Source organism: Drosophila mojavensis, unplaced genomic scaffold (assembly GCF_018153725.1).
Source record: "Drosophila mojavensis isolate 15081-1352.22 unplaced genomic scaffold, ASM1815372v1 contig_74, whole genome shotgun sequence".
Taxonomy (NCBI): domain Eukaryota; kingdom Metazoa; phylum Arthropoda; class Insecta; order Diptera; family Drosophilidae; genus Drosophila; species Drosophila mojavensis.
Genome location: NW_025318899.1, coordinates 16,946,303 through 16,974,103, shown reverse-complemented (window position 1 = coordinate 16,974,103; position 27,801 = coordinate 16,946,303). Strand labels below are relative to the sequence as shown.

Here is a 27,801-nt window from a genome sequence, read left to right as displayed (position 1 = left end):
AAAACTTTTTGAAGGGTTTTCCGCTGGCAGCAGCCAGCACCAACAACATGCGCCCAAATGCTCTACAGATTCGTCGCTCCACTTGCTCGACAATAATCCGTAAATCAATAAAAATGCCAAAGCAACTTCCGCCAATGTGGAAATGTATCTATTGTACTTAGACCGTTGCGCCTTTCCAGCACACCCACACACACAAATCAATGTATGTATATATGATGTATATGAGCATAGAATTTTTGTATGCTCGCTTCCTTCTTTTGGTTTATTTGTAAATAAAATGTTGTATATTTGCCCTCACATTTGAGCATATTTTTAGGAGCTCTGCTATGTCTAGTGTGTACTATAGACACACACACACACACATGTGCATAGCTATCTATACAAATGACTGGGTAAACGTTTCTTGGCTTCAACGGAAATGTTCTTCAGCTTGTACAGTAATAAATTTATAGCATCTGTGATCTCTCTCTTTCTCTCTCTGTCCTCCTCCTCCCTCTCTCTCACTCACTATCTCTCTGTGTGTGGGTGGCCGGTTGAGTTTGGCTTTGGCATAAATAATTTGCAGCAAATCTCACAGCGATTTCATATAATAATTTATTACACTCGCATCATATAAAATAATTCGAAATCTTCGCAAATAGATTGGGAGTGCGCGAAGGCGGCTTAGCTATTGTGTTGATGTCTTGTTTGGTGGCAATTCGAGTGTCAGCAAGTTGATTAGCGTTAATTAGATGGGCTAGTAAGGTGGAGGCAGAGCTGGGGCCGCTGCTTGAGCTCTGGCTGTGGTTGTGGCAATTAAAACAGCATTTCAGTGTGGGCGCTGACAGGGCATTTGATTAAGGGGCGTGGCCCAATGTCTCAAAGTGACAGGCGAAAGAGGGAAAGCGATTGGTAAGTGAATTACAGGAAGTAAAGATAGGAAGTAAAAAAGATATCTCTGATGAGATGATTGGAAAAAGAATTCAATACAGACAAGTGTTCCTTTAAGCCTTATATGATACTTCTATATCTCATTAATCCTCACTTCTTCTACCAATTCATATATCTTTCCAATATCATCGTCGCATTTTGTTACCTAATTCCATTGCTGATATATATGGCCAATCATTTAAACACGTTCGGATTATCCCTCAACAACATTGTCATATTTACCTAAAAATTAACCAATTTGAATTGCAAATTATGCTTCCAATGACTTAATAAACGCCTAATGAGCTAATCGAAATAATTTCAATGACATGCGAATGCGCCCAGAGGCGTAAAATTTCAATGCTTTGCTGATATGTAGAAGAGAATGGCAACAACCATGGCAGCAGGTGCACTTATACTCATACTTCGACTATTACATGTTGTATGGCAAAAGGCAGCAGCAAAACCAATTAAAAAGCAACAGCATTGTAATGAAATGAACTACTCATATATACCCTAAACTTATTTAAAACATTTAGTAATCAATATCTTTATTGTTAATAGTCGCAGATTGCAAATGTTACTCGTTTCTCGATGTTTGCAAATTAGTGTCTTTTACTCACACTCTGAAAAGAACGGAGAGAGCAGCCAATTGCATCGACTCTATAGCGAGCTCATTTACGATCGGCCAGCAACCGTTTCATTTTTGATTTGCTTCGCTCTGGCTGTTCTCTGACCGTTTCGCATTGGTATGTGTGCGAGAGTTGTCTACGCTGAACATGTCAAGAGCGTAAGTAAATTGAGTGTGTGTATGTGTGCATGAGAATGTGAATACCATTAGCATTGCCCTTTGGAATTGCTCATGTACTGGCTCTCATTGCGCGAACGCCAATCATGTCTCTCCCTAAACGATGTTCGTTAACGCTCAACTCAAGGCGCTCGGAAGAAAACAAAAACGAAACGATTCGAAGCGCCTTGCTGAGTGCGTGAGCGAGTGAGCATGATTTTGTTTTCTGTTGATCTCACGAGCCGCGCTAAGCCAATCAAACTGTCTACTGTTATTTTCAAGCTACGCTGTTAGCATAACACAACCGAAACTAACATATTATAACATAACATCAATGACAATTATCCTTATGATTATCATTAACATCAACGTGACTACCATAATCATAATTATTATCATAAACATCGTTATAAACAACAATTAGCACCAATCTAATCATCATTATCTTTCTAATTTCTTTTCGGCCTATGATAAACAGTCATTTCACTATTAGCTTTAGCATAATGGACAATTATGATATAGGCATTACTTCTTATCATTGATAATTATTATTAATATGAACGTTATCATCAATCTACTCTATCTGCCTATTTTAAATTCAATAAATCACTGCGAGCCTCGGCAGATGCGAAAAGCCTCTTTTCAGCAAAAGATGCAATTGGTCAGTCAGAAAAAACACGAAATGCTAATGGAGGAGAACAGACAGGTAACCAGATTGACAGCTGAATAGATGAACAGCAAAAAATCTGTCCGCCTCAGTTCGGCAGCTGAATATCAGCAAGGATATCTCACAAAAATCCACTTGCTTGTCAACAATGCTTCAGTTCGCTTCTCAATGTAGTAATTCCCCCCAAATGAAAAAAAAAGAGAAACTATTATACCCTATATGGTTGGTGGTGATAGGCTTAGGGTATCGGAAAATGTGGCAGGACTTTGGCCAACATTCCGTGGCAAGTTCAATTAGGAAAATGTGGTGCTCGCGCATGAAACATTTATAATGACCAAAGGGCGGAGCTTGGCGAGGCAGAAGCAAAACACAAACAAAAAGCAAAGCAGCATAATTGTTTTGTTATCGACACGAGCACACACACACACACACAACTGGCATACTCACACACACATACACACTGGCACACTCTCTCGCACACACACACACGCTCAGTCACAAATACCAAAAACGTTCGCTAAAAATAAATTATTGCGGGCTGCAACATGATTTTAATTAAAGTTTTAACGAAAACCAAATATTTATCGTTTCATTTTGCTTTCAATTGTGCGCAGCGCGGTTTTTGTTTGTACAGCGTTGCCCCCACACAACAACAACGACCACCGACAACAACAACCAACAACAAACATCATCATTAAGGAGCCAACAAATTCAATATGCATTGCATTTAAATATGTAAAATGCTAAAAGCGAGCGAGAAACAATTTATTATGAACAGCAAAGGTCATTTGAAAGTTATAATAATGTGCTATACACACACCCACACACACACAAATATGTGCGTGTGTGTATGGGTGCTGTAAATAATGTGTGATAAACCCATCTAATATACATAAGCATAGTCCGGCTAGAGCAGGAGCAGAGGGTCGTATGATTAAGCAAACTGCAATTGCATTTCGTTTGGCAGTTGGGACTGCATTTACATTCATTTCATTGATTGCGCAACAAAATCTGTTGCATATTTAATTCGGTTTGATTTTGCCATAACTTTATCAATTAAGTTTAATTAAATGTAGAGCTCCGACGGCACTGAACCGTAGCTAAATGCAATGCCAGCTGCCCAAAACTGAAGTTGCACCTATCTCGCTCGCACACTCAGTAACCCGCTCACTCACTCACTCACTCACTTACTCTCTCTTGCTCTCTTTCACCCTGTGTGTTGCCTATTAATTACGTTTTGCATGCAAGTATTACGTTACGGCCATGTCATGTTTAACGTATGCCTAATTTAATTGAATTATCCGATTCGAAGAGGTTTTAGTGCCAGCAGTGGCTAATCCTTCAGTTCACTGGCTAATATGACAATGAAAGTGAAATCTATATGCGAGTATATGTATGTACATATGCATGTACGTATAAATGTATACACATGTATTTCGGCATATCAATTTTTGATTAGCTATTGATCGTTTGCTGTGGCTAATCAGCTACATATGTAACTGTTGGTAAATGAAGTTAAGAGAGTGTGTGGGAAGAAAATTGATTAATAAATTAGGAATTGAAATAGAGAAATATATAATATATATGGAATATGATTCAAATCTCTAATTAATAAATAATTAAATATTTTCTATCAGCTGAATATTACACAGCAGCCGTCTCTTTGTCTCATATTGCAAATGGTTAAACACTATTAGGTAAGTTAGACATTTACATAAATACATACATATGCATGTATATGTGTAAAGAGAGGGCCGTCATTCGCTTGCTCTCTATTATTTACGTGTGTGCTCGCTCTCACGTGGCATCGGCTTGATCAGGCTAAGCCGACGCTCGTCGTTCGAGCATAAAGCGAAGCTCACCATCGTATGACACATTGAGCGTCACGATTGAGTCTTTTAACAGCGATGGAGTTAGAGCGTAACAGGCGTATAAAAGTTGACCGTTGATGGCTTACGCTCTGTTCTCGAAATCATACTCTCTCACTCTAGCTTACTCACTCTCTTAGCTCTGAGCAAGGACTTCGTTTCTTTTCGGTTCTGTATTCCGTTGAGCGCCTTCAGCTTAAATCTTCGTGTGTTGCTATTTAAGGCTCTCACTCTAGCTTATTCACTCGCTAGCTCTGAACAAGCAACTTCGTTTCTTTTAGGCTTTGTGTTCTGTTGAGCTCCTTCAGCTTAACTCTTTGTGTGTCGCTATTTAAAGGGGAAATGCCACTTGAAGATTACAATTAATTATCATTAATTAACAGCTGTGTGGGGCTTCGACAGATCTGTAATGTTTTAAATTGACTGTTATATATACATATAAAAGCAAACCTAATACGCCACAGTCAAAGTCGTTTGGAAGAATTTGTGAAAATTCAAAGCGAACAATGTGTGAATTTTGTATCAAATTTGTTTGAATTCGAAATGTTAAGTCCTTTTTAATAATACACACATTAAAGCTAACAGTATTAAAAGGCAAATTATACTAAAAAGTTGAACTTTTCTGTAATCAACAGAAACAAAACAACTCCAACAAAGCTCTATAGCTGTCACACAAATATTTGCATAAATAATGCCTGAAGATCTAAAGCACCATGGAGTATATAATTTAGTTTTTTATCAACCACATATCTCAATTTGTTGGGCCAATAAACAAATATTCCCTGGCTGCTCATTTAATTTGCTTAACTGTTTTTCAAATCTCACAAAGTTTGTTTCATAAATCTCTCGTCTAATCACAGTAGAATAAATACATACTTAAACGCATTGTATATATGTATGTGTGTTTGATTGAACTTTGGCAATTTTCGTTTATTTATTTATTCTACATTGTTAGCAGCTGTTGTGATTTATGTTGCTATTGTTGCTTTAAGACTTTGCTGCTGCTGCTGGTGCTGATTAAAACTATGATAGATATGGCGTGCTTTCACGCCCCTTTGCTAATGATTATCGGACGGCCGGCCGGCCGGACAGACACACAGCTGTGCCAGTTCCCAGCACATTTAGCTTAATGCCCAGGCGGCCGAAGCAATGCCCGCAAAATTGTAGGCATTTCCCCAAAAGTTAAACGGTCAAAAATTGGACAAAAACAACAATAACAAGAACAACAAGAACAACAACAAAAAAGCCGACTTCGCTGACCGTGGCACAACAAACAAACAAATAAGCTGCCAAGTTAATGAGCGTAGAGCAACAACTCGAACCATAGCAAAAACAAATTAAAAGGAAAAACAAAAAATGGTAAAAATATAGGGAAAAAAGGGACAACTTAAGTGGGTGGCTGTGGGCGTGGCTGAGGCTGAGTTGCTAGCGCTTTTCTCATTACAGCTGCCAAAATTGCGAAAACTAATTTCAGATGAAGTAAAATTTGCAAATAAAGCAAAGATTGAGAACTGCAGAAAGCAAGACAGAGAGAGAGCGAGAGAGCAAATATGAAAGAAAAGAGAAAGAAAATGCAACCAACCAAGCGTTGGCCAGTAAATAAACCTACTCTAAACTTATTAAGTGCAAATTAATGAACATTAGTGTCTGCTACACTGCACACACACACACACACACATACACATAGAGTCATAGAGACTTCTACTTGTGCTTGCACAGCTTGCGATTCGAGCCCAAAATTTCATTTAATAATTTTTCAATTAAATGCAGCCGCTTGGCCAGAGGAAAAGCAAAAATACATAAATTACAAAAAAAAAAAGAGAGAACGTTGCAGTCGGGCATTATCAACTACTGAATGCTCACTCACGCTGTCAGATCCACGCCCCAGTGGGCGTTAGATATGTCAGTTTTGGTTATAGTAGTGGAAATGGAAAGTCGAACGAACGGACGGGTATTACACAAAGCCAATATACTCACTTGCTCATTCGTGAATGAGTATCCACATAAAAATCAAGCAATTTAAGAGCTCAGCTTACAATTTACCGCAATTAAGTGAGTGTATTAAGAGCGTATCTACAATTCGCAGCAGCACGCACACACACACACACACACACACAAACACACACACACACACTTCGTGCAAGCAAATCTGTTGTTTGGTTTCCGTTGGAAATTTGCGTTTTTAATTTTTTATGGATTATTTGGAGAATTTTCATTTATATTTTTTATGCACAGGGCGTTGATAAAGAGAATGAAAAAAGAAGAGAGAAGGAAAGCCCAGCAAACAATTTAAATCTAATTAAAAACAATGTGAGAAGTTTTCGCTGGGGTATTGCGGACGCAGCCATACACTGTTCAAGTGGATGGAAAATGATTTTATGTCTGAGAGGATTTTTTATTTGAGCAAAAGAATAAGCGAGTTGAGGACTGAACATAGATTTTAGCTGCAAGGATTTGAGGAAAGAAGTGGAAATTGTAGAGTGCTTTTATTTAATTTATAATATATGATCATAGACCCCTATTTCTTTTATTTAAATATTTTTTAACTATTAATAAAAGGGTTTAAACATTTCTTAACATATATAACATATATATTCTTATATTTCCTCTTATTTATGTATTTACTTTCTGTTATGTCTAACTATTCTGTTTTATTTAAGGTCTATGATATGGAATCCCTCGCTCGATATTTTTTTAGGACGCCTAGAGCTAATTTATTATTGTGGATATATAACCTATGTCTTTGAAGAGAGAAACTTTGCGGTCTTTATTTTCATATAAGAGATTTAGTATTTCTCATGATATTTCATAAATCATAGACTCTAATTTTTAGTATAATAAACAATTTAAGTAAGATTAGTTGCTTACCAAAGTAAAATGAAACCTTTATAAAAATAATTTGTGTTCACTCAACTCTCGTAACTTTTAATATTTTTCAATCAGTGTAATAAAACAGTTTAAAAATATTTATTTTTTTATTTATTTATTTATTATTTTTTTTTTTTTAATGAAAATTTGCCAGTTGCTGCTGTCGTTAGCTTTCAGTTCTCGTTTGCTGTCAGATCAACTCAATTTGATTTCGTCTGGCCTTGAATCAAATTAAAAATCCATTAAGTCCGCTTAGGTATGGCTCCCAGTGCTCCACCCCCTCCCCGTAGTCATAGCCCCAGCTAATGAATGGCCCGTCCGTCGCTCAGGTTTCATCAACTTTAAAGTGGATGCAACTTTTGATTACCATAAGACGCGCTGCCGGCCCCAAGCACTTAGCTGTCCGCCGGAGAGCGAAATGTTGTGGCTGCAGCTTGAGTTCCACTTCCACTTGAGTGCGTGCAGGGCCAAACGCTCAAGCAGCATCACTGATTAAGCAATACATACATACATTTATGCATATATATGTATATATGTGTGTGTGTGTGTGCATCAATAAATTATAAATATAACAATGCTGCCACGGCAAAGGCAACTCAGGCCCGCGCAGCTGACCCCATTTGTGCATCTCATTAATATTCGCATTTAAGCCACGTCTGACATCTCGTGTGCCCTTTGATTGTGTACTTACCCGGATTCGATGCATTTATATGAAATTCACAAAGATTTTTTGTGCCCTGGGCAAAGTCAAATGAATCCGAATCGGTGAACAGTATATCCACATCCAGTTCGAAGCCACGATTGGGTATGCCCTGTTGCAGGGGCGCCGAGAAGGGGCTGGAGTGAAAGGCGACCAGCATTTCGGGGCCACTGTAAAGAGAGAGCGAGAGTGGGAGAGAGTGGAAATGAGAGAGATTGCCAGATTGAGTGAGATATAATAATGGTATTAATTATATATTATTATTTAATTTATATATTATTATTTAATTTATTTATTTATTATATACAGTATTATTTATTTTATTAATGGTAATGATTATATATATTATTCTATGTTTCATGACTTATTATGTATATGTATATAATCATAGTAATAATTATATATATTATTGTATTCAATATTGAATTTAATAATTAATTTTTCTAGATATTTCAGATATAATAATTAATTCAAGATTATTCAAATTGAGTGAGATATAAAAATAGCATTAAAAATATCTATATATATGTATACATATTTACTTACTTCTTAGTCTAAGATTTAAGATTTACAAAACAAACAAAATTGATTTTTTGATAGAGAGAATAGAAAGAGAGAAGCTTAATAGCAATAATCATATATTTTATTGCATATGACTTGAATAACTGAGCTATTGAGATTAGTATTTGTTAGGCCTTACATATATACATATATGTAAGCCTTGCATATATGTATGTAAGGCTTAACAAAGATTAATAGAAATAAATCGTTGTTCAATGAGATAGTCCGTGGGGAAAATAAAACTATTAATTATTAAATATTTTATTGTACATTTTATTAACTTAATAATTAAATTTCTAATTAAGTTTTAGGAGAAACAAAAAAATTGATATTCATAAATACTCGTGTTTAATAGTCAAAATTTTTCATATTGCACATACGCAGCGTTCAACAACTGCCCCTACAACAATAGCAGCAACAACAAACAAACAGTCAACACTCAAATTAAAGGCATGCGAACAGTCAGCTTGGCGTAAATTCAATTTGCACAGAACGACAATCCAGTAAAGTCGCAAAGCTGTTGGTCAGACTTGAGCAGATTTATATACTTATTACTTATATTCATATTTCAATATATGTACATTCTCAGTCCTCACAAATTGAGTGAGGTTTGGCTCTAATTTTATGTATATATATGTGTTGTTAAAGTACTATATGTGATTGTACAGTTTCTACACTTAATAAACCAAAACTCAAAAAAAAAAAAAAAAAAAAAAAAAAAAAAAATATATGTACATGTATTTATGTATATTTGTAAACAGGGAAACAAACAAATGTTGAGCTTGCCAAGGCAAAAGGCTCTCGCCGCCTCTTGTTGTGCCGTTTTGCCAGCAGCTTGCTGCGCCACGCCCACCCCGCCCCAAGCACAGTGTCCGTTCGGCCGTTCGTCTGCTTGTTGTTTGCATTCTCGCTGCCAAATTAACTTTTTTCGCCATTGTCTGTCGAGGACGCTGCCGCTGCCTCTGCTGCCGCTAGCGTCGCGCCGGGACACGCCAAAAGTTTTAGGCAAATTTTTTGGCATAACAAGCGAACGAACAAGCGAGCAAGTAGCGAATCTTCACAGTGCGGGCCAACAATTTTCAGGCCGTTTGTCTTTTCATATATATATATATATAAGTTCTATTTTTTTTTTGGTAAAAATTATGAAATGACAGCCGTGGGTGTTGCACCATTTGTTGTAGACGACGTGACGCCAGCAACAGCAGCAGCAGGAGTAGCAGCAGCAGCAGGAGCAGAAGGCACAGGCCAAGAGTTGAAATTTCGCAATTGTGTTGGCCAGTGTTGGCAATGACATCAAGTGCTCATAAAACTTGGCCACTTTTGGTGGCAAATGCTCGCACAAGCAGTTCACTGCCTCTAAAGTAATATGAAAAGGCTTTAAAAGTGAACAATATTGCGGCGCCTGAATGAAATATGATAATGAACTATTAGAGTGTATGAGATGTAATTGTATATTCGCAATGAATTTGATAAATATGCTGAGCAGTATTCAATATATATTATATAAGAAGTAAACACTTCCACAAGCAATCAATATATATTATACATGCATACATACATAGTATGTACGGTGTCTGTTAATAACTGAGTTCTACTTACACTCTGAGAGCAAACTCAGAGAGCAACCGATTGCAACGACTGGCTCTCGATCTCACAGCAACCGTTTCGTTTTTGATTGGTTGCGCTCTGGCTGTCCTCTGACCGTTTCGTATGTGTATTGGTATGTGTGCGAGTGCTGTCTTCGCTAAGTAAATTGAGTGTGTGCTTGTGTGTATGTGAATGTGAAGACCATTAGCATTACCTGTTGAAGTCAGCTCACTTTGACTCCTCTGACTCTCATTGCGCGAACGTCAATCGTGTCTCTCTCTAAATGATGTTCGTTAAATGAGCGAGACACGAATGAAAGGAATCGGTGTCTTGCTGACCGCGTGAGCGAGAGAGCAGGATTTTATTCGGTTGCTTTACCGAACAGTGCGTGAGCGTAATCAAACGATCAAGCTGCATGCATATCTATGTATATTTGTATTTATGAAAAAAGAAAAAAAAAAAGAAAAAAAAAACACCTACAGACCGTGCATAATTTTAATTTCAAAATCGCTCTAATGTCTTATAAATATAAATAAATAAATTATTATTTATATTGCGGATGTATAATATTATTCGCAATAGCTGAATCGCAGCAGCTGAAATAAATTAACGAATTATGGCAGCGCAGAGTTGAAGCTATATATAGAATGATCTGTTATTGTATATACATCCATACAGACAATAAATATATAAATAAAGCTTCAATAAAATTTAAAAATGAAACAACTTCACTTTACTTTCATACGATTTTCTTTTGCTTCTGTTTTCATTTGGTCAGCGCATTAAATGTGAAATTGAAAGCAATTAAACTAATTACAGTTTGAAAGAGGCTCTTTGTTTAAGCTAACGCTTGCAATTGTTCTCTTCAGTTTTTTCATTAATTTGCCAATGCTTTTCAATTTAAATTTCAAATTGAATTTTTATAGGGCCGGCTTACGCGGCGTATGAGTCATATAAAGTACATAAAAATGAGAGGAGACGGGAGCAGCAGCTTGAGCGGCTTTCGCCCACACCTGACGCTTGTCAAGGCGCCTCACGCGCCGCACGGCCGATGTTAAAAGCCATCAAATATGGCCAAACACAAATGGCTTTTTAATACGTGTAAGTGTGGCTAAAAGACAGCAGCAAGTCGAGCAGCAGCCGAGCGATGGGTGCCCTTATTATTCAGACACCTCCAGGACACCTCCAAGGACAGAGTGGGAGTCTGGGTAACACGTGTGCAGGAGTTGGGTGGGCTGCTTGGGGGTGTGGCAGCTGCTGCAACACTGCTACTCTCTTTTCTGCTTCTCCTTCTTCTTCTGTCTTTTTGTCACTGCCAAGTGCAATAAACTGCAAATGAAAAGTAAATTAATTTTTAATAAAGCGCACAAATGTTGGCTTTGGCCGTGCTTCCCAGTGCGCTGTGGCTCATGGGCGGGGGTGGGTAGCTGAGGCAAAGGGACGCACTACGTATGCGTAGCACTTGGGTACTTAATGGCCTGCGGCACTTGCGGGTGTCGTAAAATCAACACAAAAACCCAAAGCACACGTCTCCAAGCGTTGGCCCTTTGCCCTTTGCCGGCGGTTATCAATGCGTCGCATGAAATACTTCGCAGCACTCGACTGACACTGCTGCTCCTCCTCCTCCTGCTGTTGCTGCTGCTGCTGTTGGTCACGAATTTGCACATGCCCCGATACCAAAATGTCTGACCGCAAATGGCTGCGTGGCCCCACCTCGTCTTGTGGCTACACGAGAGCAGCGAGCGAGATTGGCGGCTCTAAAAGTGCTGGCCTGTCGATTGATGTGAGGTGAGGGCACTTTGCAGGAGCAGGTGGAGAACGGTGAACGGTGAATTGAACGCCCTCAGTACTCGGGCTGGTTAACGGAATTATCCAGCAAATTTGATGCTCGCTTTGAGAAGCAAACACAGCTCAGCTGGGCCCGCTAATTGAACTAGTTCTAATAATGAACAGCTCAGGCAGAGGCAGAGGCAGAGGCAGGGGCAGAGGCACAGGCTCGGGTCCAGGTCAGGTCCTGTGGCCAGTTGATTGGGTTCGATAAGCCAGCGAATTTGTGTCAAATTAAACAAGCCACTGGGCAGGCACGATGGCTAATCAAATTGTTTAAAATAAAGTGGACAGCCATTAAATAAGGCTGCAATATGGTTTATTTCAGTTTTGAATATTTTAGTATGAAAGCTTTTAGAGAGTTAGTGTGGAGACCTGAAGAGGTTTATCAAAAACTGCTGTAATATGTGAGCGGGAGTAGAATCTAGAGTATGCTCTGAAGGTAGGTTTTTATTTTAGTTTTATGTTTATATTCATTAGTTCGTAATGCACAAAACTTTATCAAATTGAAGCAGAGCTTGCAATGCAAGCATGAATTAATATACATACACACATACATATTTTTTCTAGGGGAGCTGTCGCAAATAAGTTAAATAGTTGAAGATTTAAATTAATTTTCTTTACTTTCCTTTTGTAGTAGGTAATATAGCTGTGCAATTTAAAGCTAAGAACTAGAACTAGTTTACACTGCAGTCGTAGTTATGCTATTAACAGCGTATAGTGCTTTTAATAACATAACATGGTAATTTGGGAGAGGAGCAGATCTGGTTAACATAATCGAGCATTAACAGAAATGAGTCTGTAAATGTGCTGAAGCATGAACAACCAGCCAGACGGTCTTAAGTCGACAAACAGAATTCACAATTTTATACACCAAAATTCATTTTTATTTATAAATACTAATATTAGAGAACCTATATGTAAATACTGTTATTATATATATAAATAGTATTATTAAAACTCTATTAAAATTATTTTCTCCATTGTTTGAAGCAAGTGTATAATGCAAGGTCTTAAATGTTTTGTATTATCATAACTAATTTCAAGTATGAAGAGCAGCACATGAATGTGATTTCTGTAGAGCATTTGGAGTTGGATTTAAGGGAGCGGGAATATCGTTCTTTGTATACCCTGTACTCATTGAAAGTTTGAAATCAGTATTTATTACATTATTAAATGAAAACTAAAGAGGAGCAGCTGCTCATTCTATTAGCAAACGATTTCGTAAGCATAATGAGAAGACACTCAATGTTTAATAAAACCTCTAATAATAAATTAATTCCAAATGCTTCACAAAAATATCATTCTTATCTATTCTCATATCTCAGCTATTTCTAAATTTACATTATGTAAAAGCTTACATGCAAATTATATGGAAATTTAAATCAAGTTTGACAAATAGTAAAACTCATTTCCAAGTAAACACATACATAAGCACGGCAGAAAACACACACACTTGCACATACTTGCACATACTTACAAGAGAACTTAACTTAACATATTTGCAGACACTCACTAACACAGATGCTTGTATTTGCACGCATGTAAACTTTATCTGTAGGTAGTTAACTTTGGCTTATAACCACGAGACATCAAATAATTTGGGCTCTCTGAATAACGAACTTTTAATGCACTTGCAGACAGCATAAGTTGAAATTAAACTAAAAAAAAAAGGAACAAAAAACAAAAACATTTCATATATAAATATGTGCTGAAAATCTTGTGCGTATGTGTTGAAATACTTGCAGCAGCCAACAGATTAACATTTTAGAAACTTTGCCATGGAAATTCTAAAGCCCCTTTGCAAAGTGTGGAGAAAAATAATATTATATGAATATGCTGCTTAAAAAGTTAATGCTTTTATTCAGTTTCTTTTCAAGTGAGAAAAAAAAAGTATATATTTATATATGTATGTGTATATACATATATAAAATTAACATACTTTGGCAGCACTTAGAAATGCAACAGCTGCTTAAGTGCAGCAGGAAACGTAGGGCGGGGCGCTGGAGCAAAGAGTTCAATAAAAATGCTCAGGCACGTCAAGCAGGAGACGCTGGGGCTGCTGCTGCTTGTTGCAATTTAAAGTTGCACAGCAAAATTAATAATTTTCATGTGGCAACAGCACTCTTCGGCCCTACTCTCGCTCTCACTCTCTCTCTCTCTCTCTCTTTCTCGCTGGGTGTGCGCTGAAAGTCAGGCAGGCAAAAGCGGGCAAAAATTATATGACTGTCATGTCTGAGGTGTCTGTAAGCCAACACACACACACACACTGCAGCAGCTGCTGCAGCCAAGGCTTTGTGTGTGTGTGTGTGCTTGCATTTATAATACATATTCCACATATACGTCTTCTCGTGTCGCGCAAGACGTTAGCCGCCGCGAGGAGGACAACTTTAGCAGCGCGCTTAAGCCTGGCACACATTGCCATGGCAGCGTGGTACACACAACACACACACACACACATACACACACACTTGCTTGCCACGACTCAGGCCTCCTACTCAGCCGTGTGTGCATTTTACGCTATATGCATTCTTGATGCGGAGCTCTGTGCATGTTTGCTCATAAGATTTCAGCTCTCGTGCTAGAAGAGCCGCCACCCACTCACGCCCCCATTGCTTAACGAAAATGTCAATAAATGCCCGAGAGCAACTCATTAAGAGATTAAGCAACAAGGTGAAACGATTCTCATGATCATCAGCAGCAGCAGCAACAACAACAGCAACAACAACCATCAAACATCCAGCATCAGCTGTAATCATCAGCATCGTTGCCTGACTGACTTTTAATTTGTGCCGCGAACTTCAACTTTTCAAATATTTCTGCAGCTGCATAAACCACACAGGAAAACAAGCAAAAACAGCACAGAGAGAGGAAGAGCGAGAGTGGGAGAGGGAGAGGCGTGGCAGCAACAATCAAAGTTGAGTTGCATGTCTCAAGAGTGAGCGAAAAGCGCAAACTTTTCGCAGTCGAACAGCAACAAAAAAGCGGCGAATGTGAAGGGCCAGATAAATGGCCAAAGGGCTGGGCCAATGGGCCGCCAAGTCGACCACTTCAATGCCATGTGGGCGTGGCAGAGAGGGGGTCGCTCTTTTCGCACTATGCACTTGAGCCACTTTCAAGGCGCATTATCTGCGGGCGTTTCTATTTTTTTTTTCCAACTTTTAAAATGTATTGTGTGTGGGTGTGTGTGTGTGTGTGTTTCAGTTTCAGCAAAAGCTAAGCGAACCTGAAGAACAGATAAAGAGAGCAGAAAAATGTTTGCAGCGAAACAGGAAATGGAAGGAGAACTAATTGAAATACCTGATGATAACAAAAGGAAATGAGCTAGCTCTATGGAAATGAAAATATATTTCTAAAAATAAATAAGTAAATATATATCTAATTTTAATCTGAAGTATGTTGAAATATAGGCTGACTTATAGACTCTTACATAGTAGTGGTACTATTAGTAGTATGTGTTAGTAGTAGGAGTATTAGCAGTAGATGTAGTAGTAGTAGTATTAGGAGTAGTAGAAGATGGAGTAGTAAAAGAAGAAGTAGTAGAAGATGTAGTAGAAAAAGTAGAGTTAGTAGTAGATTTAGTAGTAGTAGGATTAGGGGTAGTTATAAAAGTAGCAGTAATTGTATGAGTAGTAGTAGTAGTAGTAGATAAAGTTATAGTAGAAGTAGGAGTAGGTGTTGTAGTAAAAGTAGAAGTAGTAGTAAAGGTAGTCATAGGAGTAGAAGAAGAGCTGTACTTGTATGAGTATGAGAAGAGTTAGTTATAGTAGTAGTAGGATTGTAGTAGTAGTGGTATTAGTATATGGAGTTGTCTAAGCAGAATTAGTAGTAGATGAAGTAGCAGGTAGAGAAGTAGAAGTAGTAGTAGTTGTATGAGTAATAGTAGAGTAGTAGTAGTAGAAATAGTAATAGAAGTGGGGGTAAATCAAGTAGTAGAAGTAGCAGTAGTTGTAAGAGTAGTAGTAGTAGTAGTAGGAGTAAAAGTAGAAGTAGTAGGCTATTCCTAGTAGTAGTAGGGGTAGTAGTAAATGTAGCAGTAAGAGTAGAAGTAGTAGTAGATGTAGTAGTAGGAGTAGTAGTAGGAGTAATAGTAGTAGTAGGACAAGTAGTAGTAGTAGAAGTAGGGGTAGCAGTAGATTTAGCAGTAAAAGTAGAAGTAGTAGTAAATGTAGTAGAAGTAGAAGTAGAAGTTACTTCTAGTAAGAGTAGTAGTAGGAGTAGTAGTAGTTCATAGTAGTATATATTGCGCTCTACCTTACATTATTTGTTTTTTGGGCAGCCCAAAATTTAGCTAATTTTGCTTCTTCCCTATTTCTGTCTAAAGAGAAGATCCAAGGCAAGTATTATCATATTTCATTTCATTGTATTGATAAGAGTTATTATATGATTTGTCGAGCAAGTTGAACAAACACCCTCAAAATATTCCTAAATAATAATAATTTATAAACCAAACTCAAGTCTAAACAAGTGCAAACTGAATTTAAATAACTTTTCACGCGCAGCACAAGACTGAAATAAATAAATCTCAAAAAGTTCATGTGAAATGAGTCCAGCATGGAGCATAAAACTCGCCGCTAAACAATTCCAGAAACTTTTGCAAAATGATATAACAACTTTTAAAACATGTGTCCGCACACATTCAGTTTGTTTTGGTCTTTAAGAATTTATAGTGTTGCATGTCTTCTCTAAAGAACTTGGCACCTAATGAGCAGAGATTTCTACCCATTGCATAAATCACATGCATCAAAATGTTTTCAATAGGCGTGCATTCTCTATTCTCTATAGTCGCACATATAAATCTATTTATGTGTCGAGTGTGTGTCGAGAGAGTGTGTGTGTGAGTGTGTGTGTGTGTCTATTTAAGTCTGTCTCTTGGTTGCTTTGTCTGTCTGCAGAGCAACCCAATTTCCGGTTTTTCTTAAGCATTGCGCACAATTGCAAAGGCACACACAAAGCGCCATAAACAGTGTATGTGTGTGAGTGAGTGTGAGTATGTGTCTGTGGTTGTCTTTGTGTGTGTGTGTGTGTGTGTGTGACCGCAGTCCTAGTGCACTGCACTGCAGTTGGCCTGGGGCGCATGTGTTCCAATTCAGTTACACATAGATCCACACACACACACGCATATATAGACCCAACACACACACACTCACACCGAGCACATGCTCATTAAAATGACGCCCAGTCAGTCTGTATGCTTGACTCAGGCTTGTAAATGTATTATGTGAGCTGTGCACGGCTCATATTTAACTTTTTCATAAAAGAGAAATGGCGTTAAATAAATGCCCGAGCAGAGTGCAAGACTCCGACTCCCTCTGGCTCTACTACTACGGCTACTATTTCCGTGACATTTTCCACTTACCGTGACACGACACGCGGCAACCAATCGCCGCCGCAATATTTGGCCAGAACCGGATCGTTAGTGGAGCTGCCATCGTAGAATATCAGATGATCGCGCTCGCCCGTACAGTCCGACCAGGCGCGTATGGAGCGCGAGGTCTTATTAAAGCTGGCAATGGAGCTGCAAAACAAGAATCGATTCGCCATTTAGTATAAAAATATATGCATACAAATAGACCGGAAAAAAGAGTGAGGTAAATGGCAGAGAGCAAAACAAACTTAAATTGCAATCAGCGCTAAATGCAATGCAAACATTTGCATTTCGCAAAGCCTCAAATAAAAACAACAGCGAAACTGTCGAAGCTGTCAAAGTTAATAAAGCTGCCCGGGCGACAATTGTTGATGGGGAATTATACGACTATTGGATGCTGTATGGATGACAGTAGAGCTAGCTAACACTTATTTTAGTTGTAGGTGTAAAAGATCACTGGGGCAACTTCGTACGTGGATTTAGACCTTTTGGACAGCTAATATTTTTTTTTTTTGTTATATATAAAATATCCCCTATAACCTTGCTTTAGTTAAAATCTATAATTATACATCCTCTTAGCTATGCATAATTTTATTGATATTTTCCATAGCCAAATAAAATAAAGAAAATAACTATAAGATAATCTCAGCATATTTTATAAATAATAAAGTAATTAAATTTCAATAATTTCGGGCTTTAATTAAGTTAAGCTTTTGGGAGGCGTTAAGAAAATATTTCAACATATTTCATGAAAATTGAAAAATACAGAGTATAAATTTATAAAATATTTAATAAATTCAAAAAATAAAAAACAGGTAATAAATTTAGCTAATGAATATAATAAAAAAAAATTAATTATTATAATAATAATAAATTAAATAAATAATAAAAAATATAAGAAAGAAATTTTTAGAATATGTCACCTATAAAAAAGTATAGTATATATATAGAATATTTTATATAAATAAAAAATGAGTTAATAAATCTAAAAAAATTCTGTTTTTAATGAAGTTTTACCGTTACAGATATATAAATATATATGATATATAAATACAAAATATATATTACAATGTTTTGATAATAAGCATAAAAAATAGCTGCAAGATAATCTGTAAATATAATAATCAATAAATATTTCATATACATGATAAATATACATATATATTATAACAAATTAAACTAATTTTTGTTGCAAATAAAAAAGCTACAAGATAATCGGTCAATATTTTGATTAATAAATATTCCATATAAATAAATAATATATATGTACAATAATATGTCTGACTTATTTTTGTTGCATATATAAATAAAATGTTAGCTAATCTGTAAAGATTTTGTATAAATATAAATATTAAATAAATGTAATGTTTAAGTTCTACAATTTATTCTTATAGCTTATTAGTTGTCCATAATTAAGCTATAAGAATAAATTGCTGAATTTTAACATCAATTCACTACATTTATTTATTATATCTAAGCACAAATTAGTTGAATTTAATTATTTATTTTGTATGTCAAATATTTACATATAAGTAGAAAATCAATAAATTCAACTAATTTGTGTTTGGATTAAGTAGACTTTAAATAAGCTGCAATTTAATATTTCATTTATATAAAATAAATATAAATTTATTATTAATTAGGTTGCTTCTAAGGTAGCGAATCTATAAATATTTCATTATATTATAAATATATATAAACTCTCTCCAATCTCCTCATTCACTTTGCTCAGGTGCTCAGCCGACCTAGTGTATGCTTGGCAATCGCGACATTTAATACACATTTTGCATTTGAAATGGGCTTCAGTTAAAGCCGCATTCGTTCAGCTGTCAGTTGTAGTTGTTGCATGCCACACATGCAGCTTTCGGTCTGCTTCTATCTAATTTGATATGCAAACATTTAATTGGAATATACAAAATACATGACCAACAATGGCAGCATTCGCTCATTCACTCATTCACCCATTTACCCATTCACCCATTCATCCATTCACTCATTCATGCCATTGGCCGCTTACAGCGCTTACAGCTAGAGCGATAATGTCGAGTGTTGCAAGTCGCATTGCAATTTGCCAAATTGAAATTTGTCATACGAAGGCGACACGCTCCACTCGATCCACAAAATGCTAATGCTTATTTAATGTGCCCTGCATGCACACGGACGGCATAGCATTTTGGGTATTTCAATAGAAAATCCACTAGCTCTCTCTCTCTCTTTTTCTCTCCAACTACGGCTTTCACTTACCGCTTGACTAGGGCTTTGTGCTGATTCTCTTGGCTGACGGCAATCATGGCATGCTTGCTGGTTGGCACTTCTTTCTGGCGTATTGTCCAATAGCAGGTAACATTCCTTGGATACATACCAGGATAATTTGGACTTTGCAGGCGACACTTGTTACGATAGCATTCATCGAATTGCCTCGTACAATAGGTGCCGGGTGTGACACGTCCCAATTCCAATGGCTTATCGGGCAGTCCATACCTGTAATGTAGAGTCCACATACCATTAGTACAAACATATACATATATATAGACTGTGTGTGTGTGTGTGTCTGTGTGTGTGTGCATTCCAGGTGTCGTTGAGTATGCAAGTTTAGCATTTAATTTAGTTTAGCTGCCTCCATTCAGGCACTATATTTGTTTGGTATTTTGGCTGCATGTCCGTCCGCCTCCAACCCCGCCCGCCTAGCCTGTCCTGCCTGCAATTTGCATAAAATACATCCTGGCATTTTAAGTTGAAAATCCTCATTTGGCCCAGTGTTTTGGCTATTGTTTGGTTTGCTAATGGTCCGTACGGTCGGACATACATATCCCCCTACTCCCCCTTGCGCCCACACATTCAATGCAATTCTCGACTGCAGTCAGCAGCAGCCCCAACCTCGCTCGTAAATATTATTTTTCCGTGTAAATTGTATGAAATTTGTTGAGGCGTAAAAATACATTTCAATTTATAGCACTATTGCCATATCCGGCACAACAGCAGCCAACTGCCAGCCGGCAACTGCCAACTGCCAGCTGGCAGGAGGCAGGATGCAGGAGGCAGCTGGCAGGAGGCAGGAGCAGGCAAAAGAGTCACAAACAATGAACGCGACACCTATACGAAAATTTGACACACGTCTGAGCACAAATGGATTGCAGCATGAATCGTATATGGCATGCCACGTAGGAGCTCCAGCTAGAGTGGGAGTTGGAGCTGGAGCTGCTCATGTTTTATGCAGCATTTCAACAAAAGTGGCATTGTTCGAGCAACTACAAGGATTTAGCGACGACTCCGGCTCCGGCTCCGGCCGTGCCAAACGAGTGCGTTAAAACAAAGGCCAATCCTGTCAGCCATCACAGCTCGCCGTTAACATTAAGTCCACCCCCCTCCCCGCATTTTCAAGGTTGCCTCAAATGATAAATTACAGTAACTGGACTCGCTGCAATACAAAACTTAGATATTCTATAAACTTCTACGAATTTCTTGATTACATTTCGACAGAATTCTATTTCGGGCAGGCCAAAGAATGTCAATGCCAGAGTTTAGTTTGCTCTAAACTTCAGTTCTGATTAAAGTAAAAGCTGTTGAAGAGATTCTTTGATAGAAATTGGGGCCATAATAATGTTAGATATTTGCCTGTAATTTTAGCTAAACTAGATTAAAGGAAAAAATATATTTGTATATAAAAAATAAATAGATTTATTCAGCCTTAGCATGGAAAATAAAATATAAATTTTCGATTAATTTTTAGGTTCACAATTGCTAAAAATTCAGGTAATGCAAAATATTAAATTAATATAAAAAAAATATTAAATTAATATAAAAAAAAATCATATTTATTGATATTATCCTAGTCTAAATGAATTAATTTCATCGATTTTTATTCACATATACAAAATATTTATTGCTTATTAGCTTTAAGTGGTAATTTTAAGGTATATTAAAATACAGTTTTTAAAATACTGGTTCTTTGTAAAATTTGTTTAATAAATAAATCTTTAATTAGGAAGAATTAATAATATTTTCTTTTCTTTAACATAATTTTTTTTTTTAAATAAATAAGAAATTATAAATAGAGTTTTCCTCAGATGCTCATATTTTATTTCCTGCAAATAAATTTACCTTTTTTTATGAAAATAAAAAATGAACTTTTGATATATGTATATAATTAATAATATATAAATTATTATAATTTTTTTTTTTAATTTCTTCTATATAAACTCATGAAATTATTAATTCAATTTTAACTCTCATAAGTCATGAGTCACAACTTTACTTTATTTATTTAGACGTAAGATATAACATAAAATGTTTTCTTACTATTATTATGGCTCTTTTTTTTTTTTTTTTTTTTTTTTTTTGCTGCTCAGACAATTATTTTATACCTACTATTTTCTTAAATCCCATTCTACCTATTCCTATCCTTAAACAATTGCATATCAGTAAAAAGTTTTCTATTATTGTTTTTTTTTCTTCTCTTGTCCACTTACCTGACAACTGCATCGGATTGGCTTATAAATTTATATCTGATGCTGAACTCAAAGGGTTTCTCATCTCGTAAATTGCGTGGCGGATGAAATACCTGCAAAGGGAAGAGGAAGAAAACGTAGATGTCTTATAAAAGCAGGCAAGACTTGCAATGCCAATGAGAGCGCAGCGCAGAATGAGCTGGAAATTGAGTACTATATATATATATACAGTATACAGTATATAGCATTGAAAATGCTGGCAAATGCGACAGGAAATGTAGTGCCGTCAATTGTATGTGAGGACACAAAGGGACATCGATCCGGCAGGGCCAATGCTGGGCCAAATTGAAATATTTATTTGCCGAAAACTGAGCGACAGCTGCCAAGACAAAGAACAGTTTCACTATGGCTCAAGTTGAACGATCTCTGATTGAACTCGGCCAAGGGTCGATGCAGCAAAAAAAAAAAAAAAAAAAAAAAAAACAAATAAAAATAAAGAAGAAAAAGAAAAAAAACAGATAAAAATATAAGGAGGAAGCAAGAATAAGAAGAGGCAGAGAAAACTGTCATTTGCACACGCAATTTTCTTTTAATTATGCAATCTGCAATCTGCGCCTTCGACCACGTCAACTCATCGTCACTTGAAGCAATTTGTTGCAGCAGCAGCAGCAGCAGCAGGAGCAGGAGTAGGAGCAGGAGCAGAGTCCAGGTCTGGGCCCATTCGAGCAATCCGATTGGAGCATGAATTTTTATTAATTTTCATAATTTATGCGCTGGCGCTTTCAGCAAGCTGGCAGGCTGGCCGCTGTCCGCTGTCCGTGGCCGTTGTCCATTTGCTTTTATGGCCGCACGTTTATTTAAATATTAATCAAAAAGTGGCAATGGCTGCTCAAGTAAACATTACGCATACGCCACGTTAACGCAAAAGTTGATCAATTTAAAATTACAAAAACACAAAAATGAAAATGAAAAGCAAAGAAAATTAAGTAATAACAAGAACTATTCACTGTACGCTCTCAATGGCGCCCATCGATATTTTCAATTAGTTTCGGCAGCGTTTTCATAGCTCGTGTCAACTTTTGAAATATCTGCAATATTATGGATGTCACACCCAGCCGCAGCCGCAGGTAAACAACGGCAATATTAACTGTATGTTTGGCCGTTCTGTACTCACCTTTACTGATGCTGTCACCGTGGATGTTTCGCTGAAATATAATTGCGGCCCGGTGGCCTTGCCGCACCAGGAGCCGCCCGTGAATGGACGCCCCAGTTCGCTGAGCTGTCAAGTAAATAAATAAAATTTAATTAATTAAAAATCAAGTTTATTTCGCACACAGAATGTTGTGAAGGCAATTTCGCTCTTCTTCAATTTGATATAAACATATGTGCGTGTGTGTGTGTGTGTGCAGCAGAAGATTTTTAAAGCTCGATCGATAGGCTCATGCATGCATCAATATATGCATTTAAATTTATACAAATGTTTGTCGAGCAAGTGAAAAATAAATAAATATGCGGAAGCAGCAACTGGCCCTACGACACACCGATCCATCGGCCCTGGCCCCGCCCAGTGCACGCCCAGTTCCGCTCGGGCATCTGGCATGGGTAATGGATTATGACTGTTGTATAAATTTTTATTTGTTGGCGCCATTTGCCGCTTGCTGCGCTTAATATTTGATTGTTTTCCTTTTCACAATTGCCACTGCCACAGTCGCTGCAACTGCCACTGCAGCTGGCAGCTAGAAAAATGAATGCTGCAAAAAAGTGTAGCATACATTTGTGGGCCAAGCGCCAATTTCAGCTTACGCTAAAAACTGCTGGCACTTGCCGAAGGTGCAGCAAACCGAAACAACAACAGCAATAACAGTTAACTCGATTGCTGGATTGCCTATATATTTCCAATAAAGAGTGGAATGAGTGATGCAGCAAAGGCTGTGAACTGGGCTGCGTGGAAGCGGGATACTTTATGTATTTAAATACGAGCTTGAAGGAGAATTTAAATTAAATTGCATATTTTTTAATTTATGATATATTTATTTTAGCCGATGCTTCATTTAATTAGTTTAAAATATTTTTGTAGAGAATGAAAGAATTTCAGGCTATCAGTTGAACAGTTTTATTCACCTCTAAACTTGTTAAATAAAAATTTAATAGATTTTAAGTAAACTGCAGATTTAAGCTTTAGAAAGTTAAGGCATCTGAGTCTATTTCGCAGATCAGCGATCTGTAGGCATAGAAATGTAATTGCTCGTGGTCACAGGCTCAAGCGAAGCAATATATCAAGAAAGCTGCTAAGCTTGGCAGAGAACTCTATTTTGAATCATTAATGAAATCATTAATAAAGGAAGAAATAAACGCATTGATTATTTAATAAAATGAGCATATGTATTTTTATTTATTTATTTTATTTTTTTATTTTTTTTATTTATTTATATACAAATCTTGATGCCTTTCAAAATGGGAAATCAGTGTAGTAGAATATTGTTTAAATTGTATTTTTCTATTTATTATTAATTTTTTATTTATTTATTTATTTAATTGAAATTTTTATATATATATTTTTGTACTATTTTATTCGTATTTTATTATTATTATAATTATTTTTAAATAATTTATTGGTATCTAATTTATGAATTATTGTAGTTTAATTTTATTTAATTTACTGAAACTGTCAAACAACTTTTTAAATTTATTTTAATTCATTAATTAATTATGAATATTTTTAATTTTTTGTAATTTGTACCTATTCTAATAATTGAGGCATTTATTTAATATAATGTAAATTAGTAGAAACTAAGAGTTTATATTACAGAAGCCGATAGCCCCTGCTGCCAGTACTTATCCCTAAGATTGATTTTTATATTAATTCTAACTATATTAATTATAAGACCTATTCACGTGTTGCCACCATTTAAAGCAAATTGATGGCAATTTGCATGATGTAATCTTAATATTCCATACAAAAAGTCCTTAGCTGAGTGTTTTCTATATAAATAATTCCACAAAGTGCTCTGCATGTATTTGTGCCCTCTTTCGCTCTACCTAGAGCCTATTAGCACACAGCCTATGAAGTTTTACCGAATCTACCCCATATGGAGCACAGTGTGTGAGTATTCCTGAGAAAAATTGCCCACGCTGGCAATTGACATTCATTCATGGGCTGAGCTGTAATGTCGCTAATAGCAACCAAGAACGGTAAACCACATCGTCAACGGTGTACGTAGGGGAAACCAACAGCAATTCCTTTTTTTTTATGCTCCAGATTTGCCTGTGATCCATTCGTTCCAGCCAGCAGGCAGTGTACAGTGGGCAGTGGACCGTGAGCGGGGGCTGTGGGGCGTTGGCTGACGGTTCATTAGCACAGTGGGGCTATTGCTTCTCGATTGGCAATGATTATGAATGGGGCTGGGGTTCCAATTGATTAAGTTTTTAGTTAATGGGTTATTTGACCGGGCAGGTCGTTCATGTCGTGCTCGTTGTCGTTCCACAGCAGTGCAGCTGGTCATGTGCTGCGGTTGCTGCTCCAACGTTCGCTCGCTCCGGTCCCCCAAAGCTCAAACAACAATTTTTGCTGTAATTGCAAGTCGCCAGAGCTCTGGCCAATATTTGTAGCTGGTTAGAGTTGCAATTCACTGCTGTCATATGAAATGGCCTCGAATAGAAGCAGCAGGAGGAGCAGCAGGAGCAGGAGAAGCAGAAGGAGGAGCAGGAGCAGCAGGAGAAGCAGCAGGCCAACAGGCCTGACTGCCTGGCATAATGGTAATTTTCTGATTTCGATTTTGTGTAAATTCATTGCAAACTCTCTCTATCTCTATCTGTCTCTCTCACTCACTCTCTCCATCTCTCTTTTGCTATCTGTTTTTGTTGGCTTGGCCCCTTGCCGTCGGCAGGACTCTATCCTGTGCATCGTCATCATCATCATCATCATCAGCATCATTAGCATCAGCATTATTATCAACAACATCGTCGTGTCCATTGTGTGCAGCGGAGCGTTATTAGCATCGACTTCATAACGAATTATTGGAATTTCATTTCTCTGCTATCTCTCCTGCTGCTGTTTTTGTTGGCTCTTGTGGCGTTTTGTTTGATTAGGTGTTGGTTTTAAATTGATTGAATTATTATTGCGGTCAGTTGGTGCAGGCGGCAGCATGCATAAATCTAGCAGCCCTGCTTGGCTTTAAAATTGGAGGTAAATGTCGGTGTCTTTAAGCTGGCTCTGGCATAAGCTTTTAGGTAAATCAAAGTGCATTCTGTAATCGCTGTGGATTGCTGTTGCTATTGTAAACGCATGCTTAGCTGATTAAACTTGGCTCCGATTCAGATGGTTTCAGTCAACACGATGCAGCCAGCCATTCCATTCCATTGTGCTGGCTCCGTCTCCGCATCATTTAAACAATAGCCGATAAAAAGTTTTATCCGCACAGTTGTGCGGGTGTCGACGACGTCGTCGCTTCATAATCTGCTAACAATAAACAAAAGCCGCTAGCAGACAGAGGATGGTGGCAGAGCGAGAGCGAGAGAGTGGGAGTGTGAGTGTGAGTGGCAGAGGGAGAAGGAGCCAGTGCAATGGCTGGCCGTAACTATTCTTCTTCTACGCTTAATTGTGCAACAATTTAAGCGCATAATGACATATTTCGCTTCACTGTTTACAGTCAACCAGCCCGATGTCTCCCCCGCTCCAGGCTTGGCCAACTGTCTGCATTTCTGTTTGATTTACTGTAATTTAAAACATTTGCCACAGTTTTTTTTTTTTTTTTTTTTTTTTTTTTTTTTGGCTGCTATTAAAAAATCATTAAATGTAAATTATGGACCAAGGCGAAGCTTTTAATTTGCAATTCAATGCGAGCCTGAATAAATAAATAAATATATTAAGAAGAGCAAAATAAACGAGTTATATGCACTTGACTTTCAAATGCTCTATGAGTTGTGCTTATGCTTCATAACGAAAGTGAAATGAGCATATTGGTTTTCTTCAGTCTGTCCGTATGTATTAAAATCTTAGCTTAGTTTAATCTTTTATAATAAATACAATTCTCAAAATTAATTCCAAGCCGAGCTGACGCTTCAATTTAATATGTAATTAGTTAAATCTTTCCCTTTCTATTTTTCTTCTCCACAGTTCGCCAATATCTGTTGATCGTTTCTGCTGTCTGTATATAAGTGCCTTTCACTCACACTCTAGGAACAAACGCTGAGAGCGCACACTCGATCGCCCAGCAACCGTTTCATTTTTGCTTTGTTGCGCTCTCGCTGTCCTCTGACCGTTTCGTTTCGTTTCGTTGCAAAACGTCAGCCGTGTATGTATTAGTATGTGTGCGAGTATTGTCTTCGCTAGCGTTAGTAAATTGAGAGTGTGCATGTGTAAATGTGAATGTGTTTGTGATTTGCCGTTTGAGGTCAGCTCACTTTGACTTTCTTTGACTCTCATTGCACGAACGTCGCGTCTCTCCCTGAACGATGTTCGTGTATTGAGCGTCACACGAATAGTTCAACTCAAGCTGCTCGGTTGTCCGCCACTGTTAAAAGACACTATGACTCGATCGTGGTTGTCCGCTGCTTAGAGCGTGAGCGAGATGGCACTATTGAGTGAGTCTCTTAACATTAACGAGTGAGCTTGATTTTGTTTTCGGCTGATCTCGCTGGGAGAGCATAAATAATAAAACGCTCAATTGTTTTGTTGTCCAACTGGTCATTTTACTAATATTTCTTAACTATTAAATATGGGATTAAATATATATTTAATTTAAAATTTAATGTTAATCTGGTCTCGCGAGTCACGAACGAGTATTCTGCAGTCGTTGGCGCCCGACTGTAAAGTTCTTATTCGCTCTGCTTATGCCTTGCCTTGCCTATTCCCGCCATGAAATGGAATATTACTCAATGGCCCACATCCGATTTAACTCATGCCTCTCACAGAGCATAAGACACAGAAAAACTTGCTAACCTTTTCTCTCTTTTTTTTGCCTTTTCTTTTCGCTTTGGCTATGACTCGTAAATTTACGACACAAACAAATGCCGCCAAAGGGCAGAGCACGGCAGAGCAGTAAAGGAGCAGCAGTGAAAAGAATGTCCAAGAAGTTTGCTAACTTGAATTATGAGCTTGTCTATGGCACACACACACACACACACACACACACGCACATGGAGAACTACTTGCATGGCTGTATATATACATAGATATACATATTTATAGATAGAAGAGCTTAAACTGCCA

The 27,801-nt window shown here is 37.3% G+C and overlaps 1 protein-coding gene across 1 annotated transcript in view; it reads right to left on the bottom strand.

The window, feature by feature from the left end:
* LOC6582810 overlaps positions 1-27,801 on the bottom strand; it is an 84,869-nt gene that overhangs the window by 21,602 nt on the left and 35,466 nt on the right. The window contains exons 5-9 of the mRNA XM_044009814.1: positions 22,765-22,869; positions 21,612-21,703; positions 19,387-19,623; positions 17,134-17,292; positions 7,791-7,969 (exon numbers count right to left, since the gene is read on the bottom strand). Coding sequence (XP_043865749.1) covers positions 7,791-7,969; positions 17,134-17,292; positions 19,387-19,623; positions 21,612-21,703; positions 22,765-22,869 — 772 coding nt within the window. The remainder of the gene's footprint in view (positions 1-7,790; positions 7,970-17,133; positions 17,293-19,386; positions 19,624-21,611; positions 21,704-22,764; positions 22,870-27,801) is intronic.